Source organism: Pollicipes pollicipes, unplaced genomic scaffold, assembly GCF_011947565.3.
Source record: "Pollicipes pollicipes isolate AB1234 unplaced genomic scaffold, Ppol_2.1 Scaffold_7231;HRSCAF=8579_pilon_pilon_pilon, whole genome shotgun sequence".
Classification (NCBI taxonomy): domain Eukaryota; kingdom Metazoa; phylum Arthropoda; class Thecostraca; order Pollicipedomorpha; family Pollicipedidae; genus Pollicipes; species Pollicipes pollicipes.
In genome coordinates, this window is record NW_023597034.1 from 21,746,286 (window position 1) to 21,762,256 (window position 15,971).

At 54.2% G+C, this 15,971-nt stretch overlaps 1 protein-coding gene and 1 long non-coding RNA gene across 2 annotated transcripts; both read left to right on the forward strand.

Moving 5' to 3' along the window:
• Nucleotides 1-1,927: 1,927 nt before the first annotated feature.
• LOC119109840 (large proline-rich protein bag6-A-like) lies at nucleotides 1,928-9,713 on the forward strand. The gene is made up of 5 exons (XM_037233593.1): nucleotides 1,928-2,199; nucleotides 6,921-8,861; nucleotides 8,967-9,206; nucleotides 9,252-9,494; nucleotides 9,666-9,713. The coding sequence occupies exons 2-5, from the start codon at nucleotides 6,954-6,956 to the stop codon at nucleotides 9,711-9,713; spliced, it is 2,439 nt and encodes an 812-aa protein (XP_037089488.1). The 5' UTR covers nucleotides 1,928-2,199; nucleotides 6,921-6,953.
• A 29-nt stretch (nucleotides 9,714-9,742) lies between these two features.
• Nucleotides 9,743-12,180, forward strand: LOC119110527 (uncharacterized). The gene is made up of 2 exons (XR_005095504.1): nucleotides 9,743-9,905; nucleotides 11,815-12,180. It is a non-coding gene; the product is annotated as an uncharacterized LOC119110527 (long non-coding RNA).
• Nucleotides 12,181-15,971: the final 3,791 nt, after the last annotated feature.

The window sequence follows — 15,971 nt, forward strand, 5'->3', positions numbered from 1 at the left end:
CATAAGTTCAGAAACGGCACGTCTCAAGCCAGGTAGGTGCCAAGCATAGGCTGATAAACGAAGAACTTGAGGCTCTTAAAAGGCCTATCTCACTTTTTGGGGCTGGGAAGGGCCCATCTCTGGTCTGGAGTGGGCCCATCGTAGGCTTAGAGCCAGTGCGCGGTGTATCCGAGGTGCGAACTGTCTCCATGTATGAGATAAGGTTCAAAACTATCTTTCCCCATAATTCAGCTGACCCAAACGGGCCCCCGGTAGATTTGTGGACGAGATTCGTTTATTGTGTGTCATCAAAGTGAGCGTAGAGAGTCCATCTCAGGTCCGGGAAGGATCAATTTCAAGGCAAAAAAAAAAAAGAAAAAGTTCCAGGCACGGAAAGGATCCTTTTGTTGTTTGGAAAGGGCCCATTGCAGACTCAAAAAGGCCCGTCTCTTATCGGGACAAGTCTACCGTAAACTCAGAAGGGGTCCGCCTCAGGTCTGAGTGGGGCCCATCGAGAGGAAAAAAGGGCCGTCCCAGATCTGGAAAGGGCCCATCGTGGACTCAAGAGGAGCCCTTCTTAAATCCTGAAATGACACGTTTTAGACTGAAAAGTAGGTATCTCAGGTCCGGAAAGGGCCCATCTAAGGACTTCAGCCCGAGCAGAGCCGGCCTCAGATTCCACAACCGCCATCTTATGCCAGGGGAGAGGCTAAAGTTTTGGTAAGAAGTGGTGGGAGCGGCACACGGCTTAACAGAGGGCTCCCGGTGAAAAAGCACCCCAAAAAAGCCAGATTTGGCCCCTTTTATTTCGAGGGCCTCCAAATTTGTTTTTCATTTATATGATCGTACCGACGAATGCTTTCGTTTAGGGGCCACTGGATTAAACACCAACAACCCCCCTGCCTTTTGCGTACAGAGAGCCCAGTAAGTAGAACTCTAGGGAGGCCCATTGCCTTCCCGGTCAAGGGCTGGAGGGGATTTGCGTTTCAACCCGCCACCCGAGGGTACCTACCGGATACCTTTCTGGAGGCACGGTGGCCAGGGCTCCTGGTCGATCAGCAGGGCCGCAGAAGAATGCATCATGCATTGGTCCCTCCCTGACGCGGTAAGCCCTCAGGCCGGAGCAGTAGGTCCCAGATAGACGCAGAGGCCTCATTGAACTTAAAGGATCGCTTACCGACACAGAGGGTCCAATAATTCGCACGCGACCCTCCCCCTAAGGTTCCGACGGGCCCTTTGAGCCCCTCGGGACCTGCGATTAAGGGCCCGACTGGCGGCCCCAAAGGGTCAGAAACACCGGCCGGAGGTCGTATTCAGGGGCCCCAGTTCATAGGGCATAACGCTTAAATGCCAAGTAGAGTGCCCTGCGCGTTGATCAAGGGCCCCTGAGTCGATAAGGGCCTATATGGTGGTCAGACACTACCAGTAACACACAGTCATCGTCATGGTAACATGGGCCTGAGGGCCCATTTCCCGAGCAGAGACAAAGCTGGAGCCGGCGATTTAATTGATCGGGACCCCACGGCGCCCGTGTACTGGCCAGGGGCCTTAAGTCGGTCAGACGCAGTGAGAAGGCCCGCAGAGATTGGAGGGCCCGCCGGGTACGACGATCAAGGACTCGTCTGGAGCGTCTAAGGGCATAAAAAGCTGGCCGGAGTCTTATTCGGGGGCCCCGGCCTCCAGGGACGGATCCTCAAATGACAGTTAGAGCGCCATTTGTATCGATCATGGACACCCTGAGCCGATGTGGGTCTATTTGTCGGTCAGGCACCAGCAATACTGCACGGTCTGCTCCGTATTGGTATGGGCTTGAGGGTCCACCTTCCAATCAGTCATTTTTCCATGGAGGCCCATTTTCCAAGAAAAACAAGATCGGGGCCACAGCTTGCATAAGTCTGGGTCCCTGGCACAGTGGGTGAGGCCCCTTTGTCGGTCAGGGATCCACAGTGCATAACAGGTGGCCATGTCTCGCCCAGTGACGCTTAGTCGGTCACGGAATTTGTTTGCAACAGGTGACCAGAAAATATGCGCAAAAAATACTGACAGTAGAATAGACACCTTCCACGATTACTGATATGTGCGCTACATTTACCGACATTTCTCGCACCGATGTTGTAGGCCAATAATTTTACCACAGATCTTATGTCGCCATAGATCCACGTTCAGTTGCACAGGTCGTCGCCGGTTTCCTCGCAAACGACTGTTTCCAGTTACACGAGGGTGCGTATGGCTTTTCTTCTACTGCTTGCCTATCAAGCTGTTCGAAGTTTGCTCTGGCAACATGGGTGGCCTGCCTGAAAAGATGTATGAAAGGTGCTTTCATAAACGTGTGTACAGGGCTGGTGTGTGGAGACATATGCTTGAGAATTTGTGAATATGAGGACATAAGGTACAGCATAACTTTGTACTGCCACTAGATTGGTGGGTTTATCAGCAGTCTCCTTTATTGATGAGTTGGGTTGCCAAAGTACATGCAGAATTCGGGGCATCAGCATTTGTTGACTGGTGCCCAGGTCATGGACTGAGACATGGTTGAAGGGGATGATTTTGAGGTGGTGGCTCTGCCTGAAGTATTAACAGATAGATGCTCCAATCATCCCATTGATGCTTCATTGCTGTGGGCTAGCATGTAAACAATGTTAGTCACTGCTTGCAAAGCATGACATCTTGATTAAGTGCTTTGTAGGCAGGGCAGATATATGCTAAAAATTATGTAAATGCAAAGCTTTTTGCTCCTGATGGCTTCTGCTGCTTTTCCTGAACAGGTAAACCAGCACAAAATAGTAGCATATCCGTAGGTCAAAAATCAGGGTGGCGGTTCGAAACCACCAGATTTTCTTGTGTACATTGTGACATTTTTGAAGTATCATATATTTTTCAAAAAGGTTAAGTAAATATGTAATCCAAAACACTGGATGGCACTTTGAGTGTGATTTTAACCTTTCTTAAACATCAATAGGAGTAATAAATATTTTTTAGATACCAATCAGAACATGAATATGGAGGCCACCTCCCCCATTCACAAAATCATCAATCAGTGCTCCAAACAGAGTGGTTGGCTATCCCATTTGGCGCAAAGTGACCCCAGAACTTGGCGCGCCCTAAAACCCCAATCATCATCATCAGAGCAGGTTCAGATATCTTATTAACTGGTTTGCCACCTTTTGCAGGCTGTAATGGGAGGACAATTGGTTCACTGTATCTTCTGCAATGGTGATGCCCTTTATTTGCCATATTTAATTTTTTGTGGAATGTGACCTATGAAAACATGATTGTGAATGTCACTGAAGGGACATATTATTAAAGGGATAGATTCATTGAATGCTTGTTCATTTCAGCACAGATCCATTTTTCTTTGAACAAATAGAGCACCTTGAGTTTACCTAGCCCACTGGGACATTAATTGTGGCATTAGAGGATTGTTAAAAGGAAATTGCTGGTACATTGAAAGGTCTGGGTCAGTGCAAGAGCACTGTATGGCAAATACAAACATGTGTTTTTTTCATGCAGTTAGTCTTTTATTGATTTACATTCATAGCTGGAGCTGTGTATCTGTAGTTTGGATATTCTGGAACACTGAGTAGTGATTGCATGATGGGGTTAGTGGGATCATTCCTAACTCTTGTCCCAGTTTTTCATATTGCAGACTAATAGAATGATGAGGAAGGGAAGATGCACCATGCAATTTTCAAAACCAAGAAAGATTGAGCCTCTTGGGAAACACAACAATGGTCATGTCTCAATGAACTGTAGTGATTGGTAAAAAGTCTTACACTGCCATGTCAATAATTGACCCATTAAGCTAAGTCCAGAGTCAAATTCTCTTGAAAATTTAACTTTTCCAGTTTGACATGCTCATAGATACTAAACCATTCCCATTCATGATACCAAACTTGAACAGTGTGTTCCTTGTTTTGATCTGAGCATGATGGCACATTGTTCAAGGTGTTGTGAGCATATGCTTATGATGTATGGCTCTATTAACATAACATGGTTGCCTGCCTCGCGCTGTCCGCGGTATCGTCGGTCGCCACCCACTCTCTGCTGTGGGCGTGGATCAACGTGCCATGTTCCTGAAAACCGTTGCTACTATGAAACCGGAAATACTTTGGATGTGCTTTTGGTGTCGAGACATGTGCAATGGATGCCCCAGAGGTGACTGAAAATTTTGGGTGCAATGGTAACATATGCTGACCAAAACATTTGTTACCAACCTAGCTGACTGGTGCAATAATGGGTGCAAAATATTGAAGAGTCTATATCAACTCACCCCTGCCAGATGTATAAACCCATTGTTTTCTGCTGATATTCAGAATTTGAAGGATAGCTGAAAAATAAATGAAACATGAGCAAAGGATGAACAATGTGTGCTCTTTTTATAATGAATACAAAATTTATGTGCTATAAGGTTTGGGTTAAGGACAAAGTCATTTCACATTTTTAAGTCAACAGCAGCCGCCCAAAATTAGAGGGAGTGTTCCACATTTATATTGTGTTTTGAACAGAAATAGCCATCCTGAAGACATTTCAGTGCAGTTCACAATTCTGCCCTTCTTGAAACCTAAGCCCCTGTAGTTTCTGAGCTACAAGCCCTCAAAAATAGGGAGGTATATTGGGAAGATATTTCAAGTTCACCTTGGCATTCATAATGTCATAATGACAGCATTCAAACTTCGCCATTCCATAAGCCATGTGGCAATCGAGGCCAAAAAAGGTAATTGTCGAGGCATTGGTATCTGATGTTCGTGGGGGCGATTTATAGATAAGTGGCCATCAATTGACTTAATCAGTGTTGTGCAAGGTACGATGACGTGATCAAACCATGGTGCATTGAGGGGCATGTTTACCAAGCAGAGAATCATGCTGTCTGGAGCAGCTTTTCTGCTTAAAAAGTGTACCATCATTTACAGGTGAGCTTATTTCATTATATCTGATGCCTTCTTCGATATCTTCCAATGTGAGGCACTCCCTATTACACATACAAGTAAAAGGACATAATTGACATCAAGAAATTTGATAAACTCTTTTCAAACTCATCCTTTAGTTCTAGCTGAAACCTTTTGTTGGATGAATTTCAGGGATCACAGCTCTCATTGAGCATTATGTGGTGCATAAGCACGGACCCCACCATCCAGGCATGAAATTTTGGGTCAAAGTGAGAAATTTGAGACAAAAGTGTCACATACCACAATGCTCAGCATGGTCCGTCCTGCCATCTGCCACCACCTGAGCTCTTGCATGGCTGCTATCACAGGCACTGACCATTCCAGTCAAGTGTAAGTGGTGATGTCTGGATAAAAAGTCAAATGGAAACAGAGAGTCGCAGGAAATGTCTAACTATAAAAAGTTGAGAGGGATAAAAGAGGACTGGTTGTTGTGGATAATGGCGCATAGAACAGGTCATTCACACTTGATGTCAGGCGATGAGGGAAAAAAGTGGACTGGGATTAATCCCGAGCCGAAACAGCAGAAGGACAAATGCTGAACAGTGGTAAGCCGAGTCGGAAAAAAATCGACCGACAAAAAAGCGGAACCAGACAGTTTGAAGGACAAAACGTCGACAGCGATTAAATGCGCCAGTCAAAATATAATAGTCAAAAGACGACAAGGTCATAGGGCCGACAGGACGTCCACGAGGCACGCCGTGAGTGCATATGACAACGCACTCTTGGTCATAAGCACTGCTTCAAACGCCGAGCACTGACAATTCAAGCAATGCTTGCTTTAGCACGTCTTGTAATCGCACCACCTGGTATATGGAATCTCCATATCTCAGCATAACAACTCTGAAGTCATAATGCCGAATGCAAGGTTGTAGTTTTGTATCGAGTTGGTAGAGGCTACAGCTCCTCCATTTCTAGCTCAGAACTATTAGTAAAGCTACGATCAAAATCAAACGGCGTTGTGAGAAAACTATAATCAAGCAAACACCGCTGCCTTCAGATAAAACAGAGGGCAACAGTGCTCTTTGAGATCGTCTCTAAGGGTGGCAAGGACATTAAAAGGTCAAGGCTCCTCTGGTTTTTCGCTAATTATACATCATTAATTTTGTGTCATAGATCTGATTTTTGACATCTTTTTCACGTTGTTTGATGAACTCCTTAGCGGTTTACGCTGCTTTGGCTGCCGACTGGAATATATCATAAATGGCCAGCTGATTTCGCGACGTAATGATTTATGAAGCCTCAGTGAACGGTTTTTTAAATGTTGGCTGTTGTATACCTCTTTGTTTTGGTTTTTCAAAGAATCGTATAATTATGCCTGCTTCGTTTGGTTACCTATCACCGCATGGCCAAACGAAGCAGACATCAGAGTCCTCTGGGATGCAGCCAGTGCAAAAATAATATTTACACCTTCCACTTTCACGTGTGGAATAAAAGTAATGGTTGGTTATGATTGTATCCAGTGTGTCGTTTTTACACATGCAAAACATCTGACCCTATCCTTGCTCCATCCTAAAGATCTGGGTATTCGTTCTTACAAAGACATGCTATATTGCCTCCTGCTACCGCAATGGATGAAAGCCATGAAGGCTGGCACGGGAGAAACTACGACTTCGATTTCTAAAAATGCCGCTGCCGTCATTTCACCTTTATGCCGTCATTTCATGCCGCTCTTGTATTGCTCACGTGTTAAGCATTGCACCAACGTTATCGGTGCTTAAATGACATGTTATTTTGCCATGTATGCACTTACAACCGTTTTGCTATTGCATCGTTGCATACTTTCCTCTGGCTTGTAGCAACATGATTTGCGGTACCTGAATATTGGCAAGCTTCCGCCAGTTTTTGCCATCAGCAGTACCTGCCAGCGAGTTTTCACTGGCAAAACTAGCCGTCAGAAACTTTTGTACCGGGTTGCTGCCAGCCGCACGTGCCTAAACTCCATCAGGTAGCTGTGGACTGCAGTGTGGGCAGCTGACCGGTGTGTGGCGTTTGCAGGAGCCGTCCGGCTGGTGTGGCCAGCTCTCCACAATGCTCAACATCACAGTGAAGACACTTGACTCGCGCAACCACCAGTTCTCGGTGGCCGATGATGCGACTGTGAAGGCGTTCAAAGAGCAGATTGCCGGGACGGTGGGCATCGCGGCCGGCCAGCAGCGGCTCATCTACTGCGGCCGGGTGCTGCAGGACGACAAGCCACTGCGCCAGTATGACGTGCACGAGAAGGTAGTGCACCTGGTGCAGCGGCCGCCACCTGGCCGTGGCCCGCAGCCGCCGCCGCCGCCGCCGCCCACCGGGCCACGGCCGCACCACCACCACGTGCACCATCACCACCACCATCACCACCCGCCGGTGGGCCAAGTGCTGGTGGGCTCGTTCGTGTCTGATCGGCCGACCGGCGCGCCCACGCTCGGCACCTCGTCGAGCGGAGCCCGCCTCTTCCAAGCCCGCCAGATGGTCCACCTGGCCAACATCGCGCTAGATGCCTACGAGAACGGTGAGGAGATACCGCGTCTGGCGACGGCCGGCGGAGCGGCGCCACCGCCACCGGCGACGGGCCCCCGGCAGCCGCCGCCCGCGCCGCCACAGCAGCAGCAGCAGCGGCCGCCGTCCCAGCCAGGAGGGCCCCGTCCGCCGCACATGGCCACAATGTTCCCGATGATCAACGTGCACGTGGGCACGGCCGGCGGCTCAGACCTGCAGCAGGCCACCTCGGCGGCCCTGACGGCCGCGCTCAGCGCCGCCTCCAACGCCATGCCGATGGTGGGTCTGATGCCGGGCGCCATGGGGTCAGGTGTGCCCCCCGGCCGCTTCCAATTCCACATCCACCAGCGGCCGACGACTCCCACTGCTGGTCCGGCCGCGGCGCCGGCAGCCGGCGCCGCCCGACCGGACTCCTCAGGCTCGACGCCCTCTACGGGCCCAGCCGTCTCATCTGCAGGGCCACCCACCACCGCGTCCGCTGCCCCTTCAGTCCCCCCTGCCGCGCCTGCTGTCTCCGCCACCGGGTCGGCAACGGCTTCCACTGGTGGCGAACGCGCCGCTTCTTCCACCCCCGCCGCTTCTTCCACCCCCGCCGGACGTACTGCTCCCTCTGAGGAGCCGGTCGCTGCCGCCACCGGCCAGGCGGCGACGGCCGGATCGGGCGGCACGGCGTTCGTGGCGCACCCCAGCGCCGCCGTGTACGCGCGTCTGCTGGAGATGGTGGCTGACCTGCAGGCTCGCCTGCGCCCCTACATGGGCCGCTACCGCCGTCTCATGCAAGACGACCGGCCGTGCGCCGACGCGGCGGCCGCGCGCGAGGCGCGCCGCCTCTTCCAGCACACCTCGGAGGCGATGCACTACCTGGCGCACGCGCTGCATCTCAGTAGTGATATGATGCTCGACTTCGAGCAGGCGCCGCCGCGCCACATGCGCGCCCGACCCGTCATCTTCACGGAGACGCACCCGATGCCGGCCATGCAGCCAGTGCAGGCGCACATCAACATCACCACTAACATCCACCGGGAGCGGCCGGGCGCGCCGGTGACGGACGCGGGCGCGCCGCCCGACGCCGGCGCGCCGCCGGAGCCGGCCGCGGCCCCGACGGCCGGATCGCCGCCCGGACCGGCGGCCGCACCGGCACCCGCCGCCGACCCGGCCGACCCGCCACTTGACGACAACGCCATGGAGACGGAGGACGTAAACGAGGTGCGCATCGAGCTGGAGACGGTGACGACGGCGGCCGGTCCGGCGGCCGATCAAACGAGCCCAGCTGCGCCCGCCGCCGACGGCCAGAACCTGCTCAACAACATCGTCGAGGCGATCCAGAACAGCGTGGTGGGCGCTCACCTGGAAGCGCATGCGCCCGGTCTGCACCGCAACGTGCACGAGGCGGCGATGGCGGCCCACCAGGCGGCAGTGAGTGCGGCGCTCCAGATGCAGCCGGCGGCGACGACGGCCGGCAGCGTTGGCGGCGGCGGCGGTGGCGTCGCCGGCGCCGGCGCCAGCGCGGCCGAGCCGCCGCCGTCGGGTGACGGCGGCACCACCAGCGCCACCTCCACTCGGCCGACGGCGCAGCCGCAACCGCCGCTCGGCCACACGCCCGTGGTGCGCCACCTGGGCGCGAACCCGTTCGACCCGTTCCTGCAGTGTCACTCGTGGCACCAGGCGACGCACAGCGCGCGCAAGGAACGGCTGGTGGCGCGCGAGGCGGCTGAGGAGCGCGCCGCCGCCGCTGCCACCGCAGCCACAGCCGCCAGCACCGCTGCTGCCGCTGCTGCCAGCGCCGCTGCCAGCGCCGCCGCTGCAGCTCCTGTCGAGCCGGCGGCGGCCGCCATGGACGTGGAGCTGAGCGCGACAGCGGAGCCGGTGCGGTCGGTGGGCGCGCTGGCGCCGGTGCGGCCGGGCGCCGAGTCGTGGCACTACGCGGTGCCGGCCGGCTGGCTGGCCACGCTCTGCCGTGACGCCGAGCTGCAGCGACGCCGGCCGTCGGCGGCGCGGCCCTTCAGTGACGGCTACCTGGCCGTGCAGCCGGCCGGTCGGCGCGCCGCGCTGCAGGCGCAGAAGCCGCGCGGCTCACTGGCTCAGCTTGTGCGCCGCTGCACGGCCGAGGCGCTGGAAGCGTGCCGCCTGCCAACCGGCGCCGGGCCCGACGCGCTGCTGGCCGCCGTGGCCGAGGACGCCGAGGTGGAGGCGGCGGCGCGCCGCGTGGCTGCTGCCAGCCTGGCCGACGCGGTGCGTGAGAGCGCCGCCTACCGACAGCAGCCGGCGCGGTACCCGGACGTGGGCCGGCTGGGCCGCCGCGAGTGACGCCCCGTGGCGGAGGGGGGGGGGGCTCGGTGCCGGGGCAGGTCGCGTAATCATCACCCACCAGAGCCAAGGGGCACCGAGGACAGCGTCTGACATCACGCTGTTCGGGAAGAGAAGCGTCCAGTGAAGGTGTTGGACGGGCGATCCACCGGAGATGGAGCACGGAAATCCAGAGCGGCCTACGGTTTGGAGGTGAGTCGCATAATATAAGCCTTCCTGTCAATGGTGCGCCGCCAGTCACAGCATCGATCGATCAAAGTGTAACATTGTCTCCGCGTTATGCGTAACGGACGTGTTTGCTACAATTCCAACGATTTTGCAGCGTCTGTGGGAAATTATCTGGGGTGTGCTTTCGCCAAACATACGCAACGTATGCTTGATATGTTCGGCCGGGGCTTCTCTTTGCCATCGATGCGGTGTCCTTCCTACAGTAAACCACCTGTTCTGGTCGTGTCCACATTTTAGGAAGAAACGACTGCAGTGCACTGGTTGCCTGCCATGCATCGTGTTTTAGACTCGGTGATATCCTGGGTGGCAGTTCTGGCTTTCTCGTGCAAAGACAGGTATTTTCTTTTCTAAAATAGATTCGCTTTATTGCCTTAACACCCTACTAAAAAGGTAAGGTCACCGTTGCAGGCGCAAATTATCTTAGAGGTCGATGTCACTAAAACACCAAGTAACACATCATTTGATGGGGTCGCGGGCATTTAACGGGGAAGTAATGATAAAAAGTACCGAATTTGTTCAATTTACCTCGAACTCGCTCTTTTCTAACTGAACCATGGCCGGGGCTCTCTCCCGAGCCGCTCCTAGAGCCGTATCTATGCTGGTACCTCAAACATGTGCTCGCGGAAAGCACAGACGCCAAGTTAATTCGAGCGAGTGATCTGTACTGCCGTACGCGGGATACGGACGGACACATGTGCTCGCGTGGCGTGACAGGCCAAGGGGCGTGTCACCTTGTGTGCTGGACGAAAAGGAGCCCGCTTGGAGTTCGTGCTCTCGTGAGCGTCAAACCTGAACGATGGCTGGCAGGTATATCGACACGTTTGATATAGGATTGATGTTGACAGATTGGGGTGGGAGACTAGCACCATCACCATCTCTTGTAAGCGTGATTTTATATCTGCATCTTACTCTTTGTGACTCAAGTTTGGATAGCCTTGCGTGGCCTTGGACCCTGAATTCGCCACCATGAGCTGTCAGCGGACGCCCTGTGATGTGCGATTCCAGTGCGGACGTCTCCGCTGTGATGTACGATTCCAGTGCGGACGTCTCCGCTGTGATGTACGATTCCTGTGCGGACGTCTCCGCTGTGATGTACAATTCCTGTGCGCACGTCTCCGCTGTGATGTACGGTTCCAGTGCGGGCGTCTCTCCGCTGTGATGTACGGTTTCAATGCGGACGTCTCTCCGCTGCGATGTACGCACTGGAACCGTACATCACAGCGGAGAGACGTCCGCTGTGATGTACGGTTCCAGTGCGGACGCCTCTCCGCTGTGATGTGCGATTCCAGCGCGGACGTCTCTCCGCTGTGATGTACGGTTCCAATGCGGACGCCTCTCCGCTGTGATGTGCGATTCCAGCGCGGACGTCTCTCCGCTGTGATGTACGGTTCGAATGCGGACGTCTCTCCGCTGTGATGTACGGTTCCAGTGCGGACGTCTCTCCGCTGTGATGTACGGTTCCAATGCGGACGTCTCTCCGCTGTGATGTACGGTTCCAGTGCGGACGTCTCTCCGCTGTGTTGTCGAGTGCGCGGCTCGGCTCAGTCGCAACGGGCCCGCTTTCTGCGTGTTACCACAGTTCCCTTTGTAATGACCAGGTGGTGTGCTCGTGGTGGGGATGCATGCTGCCGGGCCATCTGTGGAGCTGTGTGGACCTCGACTCGTTTATCGGCCACCATATGCCGCGGTCGACCTTTGTGTCGGTGCCTGCTTGTGGCAAGAGTGTGACGTCACGTGCACTGGACCGGGCCCGGCGTGTCGGGCCTGCGCTGCACCGGTCAGGTCTCGGCCGTGACTGGCGCCGGGCCAGGCCACACACCATGCAGCCGGCTGTGTGAAGACTCAGCAGCGCACCGGTCCGCCTTGCCGGCAGGTGTGGCAGTGACTGCCGAAGCGGCGCGGTCTGGACCGGCCGCGTGCGGGCCGCGTGAGGCGCCAGTGGCTGGGCAGGCGCCCCGCTCAGCTCGCCCCGGCCGATCCGTGTGCGACCAACGCCGCTCGATCCCGCTGAGAACGGCGCCGAGGGACGTCTCCGGCCGGAGCTGGCTTGCGAGCTTGCCGGCGCTGCCTAAGGACTGTGGGGCCTTGTGATTCTGTGAGGGACAGTTCGGGTGATGATGGGGGGTTTGCGTTGCATAACTTCACTAATGCAGTTTAAATAACACCGCCGCGTTTGCAGTTGGTGGGATGCAACCATGTTATTTCAATTAATAACCGGATAATAAATGCATATCTGAAGGCGTATTTCATGAGCACACGATGCACAACTTCCGCAATGCGGTAAGGCCAAGGAACGGTGTTTAGTGACGTACATCTACCGCACAGAGACGGGGCTCTTCGTGTAAGGATAAGCTTACCCTTGACGGGCTCGGTTTTTAAGCCTTCTTACGTCCTACCAGTGTCCAAGCTACCACGGAAATCGATCCACTAGATTGGTAAAGGGGCTGAACGTGTATAACCGTTTTGGTGTCATGCTCTGGTCGTCAGATCTGTCTTCTTCGCGGGCATTTACGCAACTGTACAATGCTGTTCTGGGTGGAACGCCGACCCGTTCTCCGGGGCCATTACGCATCTCCTCTCCGATTCCGACATAGACGTGTGGTTTGTAATAACGTGCCGTATCTCCAGCTGGCGTTCGCGGATCACACGTTCGTTGTGGTGTCTGGATGTTCTCAGTCGCAGCCATTAGTTTGTGGAGGCGAAGTACTACGCCACGGCAATGAGCCACATTAGTTGCTCTAGTGTGGATGGCAAGAAAGGCCGGCCCAAACAGCAGCTGCTCACATACTGGAGACTCAAAACACGTGTTGGCGGAGGTCGCACGGTAACAGATATATCGTCGCAACTGGGTTCCACATATCGCCGAAGCTCTAGCCCCAGCCCCAGACGTCCTCAGCAGTGTGGCGCTGGTTGCACTACTTGTGTGAACTAGATGGGGCGAGATTGCCAGAGCCTACACTATGTTCCGCAGCCCGCAGTCGCTGGGTCTCGCAGTGGAGGCCGTGTGACTGGTCCGTGCCAGGGGAATCAGGTTGGTGTATCGCACGGCCCCGAAGTTGAAATCTGGGATGGCGAAAGCCCTGGGGTGAAGAAGAGCCTCAGTTTGCTGCTCAAGAGCGGTGCGACGATCGGAACCACCTGTTCGCGGACCATGCGGCTCTCATCCCACACCATGTCCAGTGACAGCTGTTCCGGACTGACCTAGTACCCGTTACGTGGGAGGACTGGCTGCACCGTGGCCTACGTTTGCCGCGGCAGCTCGCGGAGCAGCGCGATGTTCCGGAGCAAGTTGCGAAAGCCAAAGTCGCAGCTGCTGTTTTGCCGGATGGCGGACCATACAGCCACATAGTGGTCGACCACGCACTGGACGAGGCCCCCGAGAGCGCTGCTGGAGGTTTCGATAGAAATGTAAACTAGCAGCAGGCGGGCGGCCAGTGTCAACCATCTGAAAGCAAAAGCGAATATATTGGAACAATTTGTTACGAACTGACCATTAGATCGTACACAAATTATTGCGCCTCTGAAGTGCATGTAATTACGCCGATATCCAGAGTCCCTAGATGTGACGGAATGGATATCAACAAATATACTAGTAAACATGAACCATCGAGCAAATAAAACGACATTATACGGCACAAGGTTTGATAAAAAGTAAATGCTCAACAGCGAGCATACGAAATATCAATTGATACTTGATGATTTAAACACTCATTGCTATAAATTAGAAGATAGTGTTTTCATATTTACCTGGCATGGTTTGATGGTCCGATTCGCCGCTGGACTGCCACGTTTCGGACAGAGCCGTTTTGAACGCCGGAGGCCAGAAGGTAGAGCAGCTGCTAGTTGGTGCTCGGTAGCTGAATCAGGTCGACCGGCAGGTTTGGCACGTGTCCCGGCACAGGCTTGAATGCCGCAACGTCCCTCTCTCACCCAGATCTCCCCGCGCAGGTCTTGCCGATGAGCCCCAAAAATTTGATTCCGTGGTCGTGCCGTCCAAGCTCAGCAGAAGATGGAGGAGGTTGCCGTTGCAGCTCGCTGCCGTGCAGCTGGCAGATGAAGTATTGCACGGGTGACTCGGTGGCCAGCTCAAACAGCCGGAACACGCCGCCTGTCGGTCCGGTGTTGACGGCCGTGCCAACACAACCGAGCACATTGACGTGACCGTCGCACTGCGGGCTCACATAGCGTAGCTCGTTGAGCAAGTGTAGGGCGCGGCCAAACTCACGTAAAATGAGTCACGTAGGGGCTGCATGGCTCAGCGATGACAACCACGTGTTTCTCGAAGGCATTCCCTTGGTTCCGTGTGACTCATGTAGCTCCTGCCTTCGCGGCCGTCGGAGTCGAGGATGGTCAAACCTGATTCGTGGATTGCTCCAACATTTTTACGAGCCCTCTCCTTTCTCGCTCTGTCTCTTGCGCAGCATATCTTCTTGGAATCTATGATATTTGATTTCAAGTAGCCAGTCCGTCTCTGCTGTCTTGTTGAAAGGCATTGCTGATAGCAGCAGCGGCCCAGTTCGAACCACCATAGCTGTCGTCCGCCTGATCGCTGTTAGTCAATCGTTAACGTTACAATCTACAATGACAGTGGTTTCAACAGGAACGAACAATCGACGTTCTTCAAAACAAGTCGCCACCTTCTACGGAGCCGTGTAGGAATCAGTGCTCTCGGCTGAGTCACCAGCGCTGAGACCATTTGGTCCCGGAGCAGGCTTGAGTTCGGCACTAGCAGCCAGCACTGGCTTATCAGGCGGCGCGGGCTCAGCAGTCGGCGGGGAAGGCGACCCAGGTTCAGCAGCAGACCCCGCCTCACTGGCGGCCGAGCCATGACGTCCCAGCGGTTGTCTGGCCATCCTCCGCACCTCGCGAGCCTCTCTAGTCACAGTCGTATCCCGGTAATATGACCCCAGGGTAAGCTTCCGGTACCTGTACTGGTCCTTCAAGGCAACCTCCTCTTGATACACTGTGCAGACAATTGGGCATGGAAAGCTACGCTGATATTTGCACTTGCATTTCGCGACATCGAGAAGCTTCTTGAATTTTGCAGTGACGGCGTTGCTGTGTTACTCTCTTTCTTCGATTTCTTGCTGACAGCTCTGTTGGAATGATATCAGTCCCTCTCGATCAATTTTGTCACGTATTTCAGACCATGAACGGGGATCGCTACGTTTACCCACAGTCCCCTGCCTTCTACCGGCGCGGTCTCGAAGGTGGTATTAGCGAGATTTCTCTTCATTTCGCTCAGCCACCTGATGTAGCTCGATGCTTTCTCGTAGCCGGCAGTTGGTGGTGGGACAGTGGAGCCGGGTGGCCTATCACAAAATGTTTTGTGCGCGACCGTGTAGCCTTCGGCATGCTTATGCAAGTAATTTATCGAACAAATGTTTCAGTACCGGCAAAATTAAACTAATCAACCCATAGCGCCCACACAACGAGCATATCAATTGCAAATAAATATCACAATGATGCGTTAACAATCGCAAACTTGAACCTGCCCCGGTCTGCTGGAGCATTCTCATAACTGCACAGCTTTGGGTTTTATAAAAAAATAATGTCCTTCAATAAAAACGCAACTTAAAAGCCATTTGCCAATGTTTTGCTGACGCTCTTCACGATATCTATTTCACACGTAATCCACCAGATACCAGCAGTGTGGAAAGTGACAAGCTTGCGACTTGTTGGAGGATGGTCCTAGTGCGTGAAATAGATGGCGCTAGTACCGAATACGACGTTCTTGGCGTATCACAGAACTGCTCTGGCTTCGCGAATATCAACGTTGGTGCGGTACGACACACCTGAAAGTTTATCATTAATCCGTATGCCACGGAAAAAATTGGGCTCGGTTGATTCCAATAGATTCACCCCTTCGACGACACACCCTATTGTACAAGATATGTATTACAGCACGGAGCGGCAGCGCGCCGCAGTCCAGCGCGGCTCACATGACGTCAAATAGGCGGAATGGGGGGGGGGGGGGGGCACGCGGCGGGCTCGAGCGCACACGCGTGCCCCTGACACGAAGCGGCGGGG